We start from the raw sequence: 1,658 nt of genomic DNA on the forward strand, positions 1-1,658 counted from the left end.
GGGACCATCAGTTACTAAATGAACATCATGCTGTATGGAAGAAGACTTGAAACAAGAGATTGAGACCATAAACTCATCAGGAAACTGTTCACTGAGCTCATAAATCAAGTGAGAAGTTGGCACATTTCTCATTAAGACTGAATGGTATCGGAGCTTCCCCCTGCTGGCCATTACAGAGAATGCAGGTTTAAGGATTTAACACTTAAGACACTGCTGATTACCACAATTCGCCACGTGTTTGCGTCCCATGGCTCTCCAGTGTTTCGGTTTCAGGAGTGACCCTGTTAACTGCCGACTTTCAGACGAATATTTTAACGAACTGTTGACTTTATTCAGATGAAAGTCACCCGTTAACAGGGTCACAGACCCAGGAGGCAGGAGGAGGGATATGCAGGTGATTGGTACAAGCAGGTACTGAGATAAAATATTATCCTATCATACTCCTTACAAAGTAGTTGCAGCACTACCGCATACCTCCCCGTTGAGTCACTCTAAATCATCACACGGGAAATTCCTTTACCACAACAGCCCTCGTGATAGAGTTGTTAACACTGGGTTGCTGGTTTAATAGCTCCTTTAAGGACAGGGACTCCAATCAGAGAGTTTAGTCCAAATAAACTAAGGCGGCTCGACAACAATGAGAACAGTGTAAACAGAAAGCAGTAGACCTACTCCACACAGACTTTATACAACTTTCACATGTGCAGTGGTACAACCCGAACGCCTGGAAACAGAATCGATATCGATGACTGATAACAATGGACGATCATGTATCCTAGAGAGGCTTTAGGTAATAATAAATAAGTAAATAAATAACTAAAATTCAGGTTAAAGGTCAAAATGTTGTTTGTTTCAGTATCGATTATCCCTTCAATAGCTCTTTCTTAGTTTGCCTTCACGCTGACACACCAGTCGCTCTGTAAGCCCCGCTAGTACTGAGCTGATCAATGTGTACATGGCTCCTTTAATGCACAGCAGTGATAATTAGGCCCTGGAGGATATCAGTGAATTGACCCAGGGAATCCGGGCTGTGCTCAAGGCAGCGGCGCACATCGACTTCCTATTTCCACTGAGAGCTTTCACTCTTAAGGTATTAAAGTCTGCTGGATTCTGCTCTCAGTCAGCTTTGTATGTGTGTGTGAGAGATGAAGAGCAAAGGTGTGAGGAGGAAAATTGGTTTCAGAAATGCCAGGGGAAGTTACTTGTTGATGAGAAAACTGGTTCCTGTGATGAAATACAGTGTGAGTCAAAGTGTGATGCTATGATGTCTACATGGGATAAGTACTAACAGCTCTCGTCATCCCGGTTGTGTCCTTCAGGGCTGCAGTATGTTCACTTCAGTGAAGGCCTTCGAGGGGCAGCAGTACTCCACCCTGAAGAGGCAGTGCTTGCAGAGTGGCCTTCTCTTTGAGGACCCCCGCTTCCCCGCCATCGACGACTCGCTCTTTTACCAGGGCAACAGGATCGGACGTGTGGTATGGAAGAGGCCTCGGGTGAGTTGGTTTGTGCAGTGGAAGAGTTTCAACTGATAAAAGCTGACAGATATTTATGGTTTGAGGCTGCTGATAGAGATCTTTGTGACCATCAGACACCAAAAGTTACAAAATATGAACAATAGGTCAGTATGTTGGTTCGTTTTTGACACAATTAAAGGGTAG

At 44.5% G+C, this 1,658-nt stretch overlaps 1 protein-coding gene across 1 annotated transcript in view; it reads left to right on the forward strand.

Moving 5' to 3' along the window:
- The first annotated feature begins 1,326 nt into the window (after positions 1-1,326).
- capn5b (calpain 5b) overlaps positions 1,327-1,658 on the forward strand; it is a 42,242-nt gene continuing 41,910 nt past the window's right edge. Inside the window, exon 1 of the mRNA XM_035667232.1 lies at positions 1,327-1,493. Coding sequence (XP_035523125.1) covers positions 1,329-1,493 — 165 coding nt within the window. The 5' untranslated portion in view covers positions 1,327-1,328. The remainder of the gene's footprint in view (positions 1,494-1,658) is intronic.

Source organism: Morone saxatilis, unplaced genomic scaffold (assembly GCF_004916995.1).
Source record: "Morone saxatilis isolate NCDOM2014 unplaced genomic scaffold, NCSU_SB_2.0 Contig20, whole genome shotgun sequence".
NCBI classification, from domain to species: Eukaryota; Metazoa; Chordata; class Actinopteri; family Moronidae; genus Morone; species Morone saxatilis.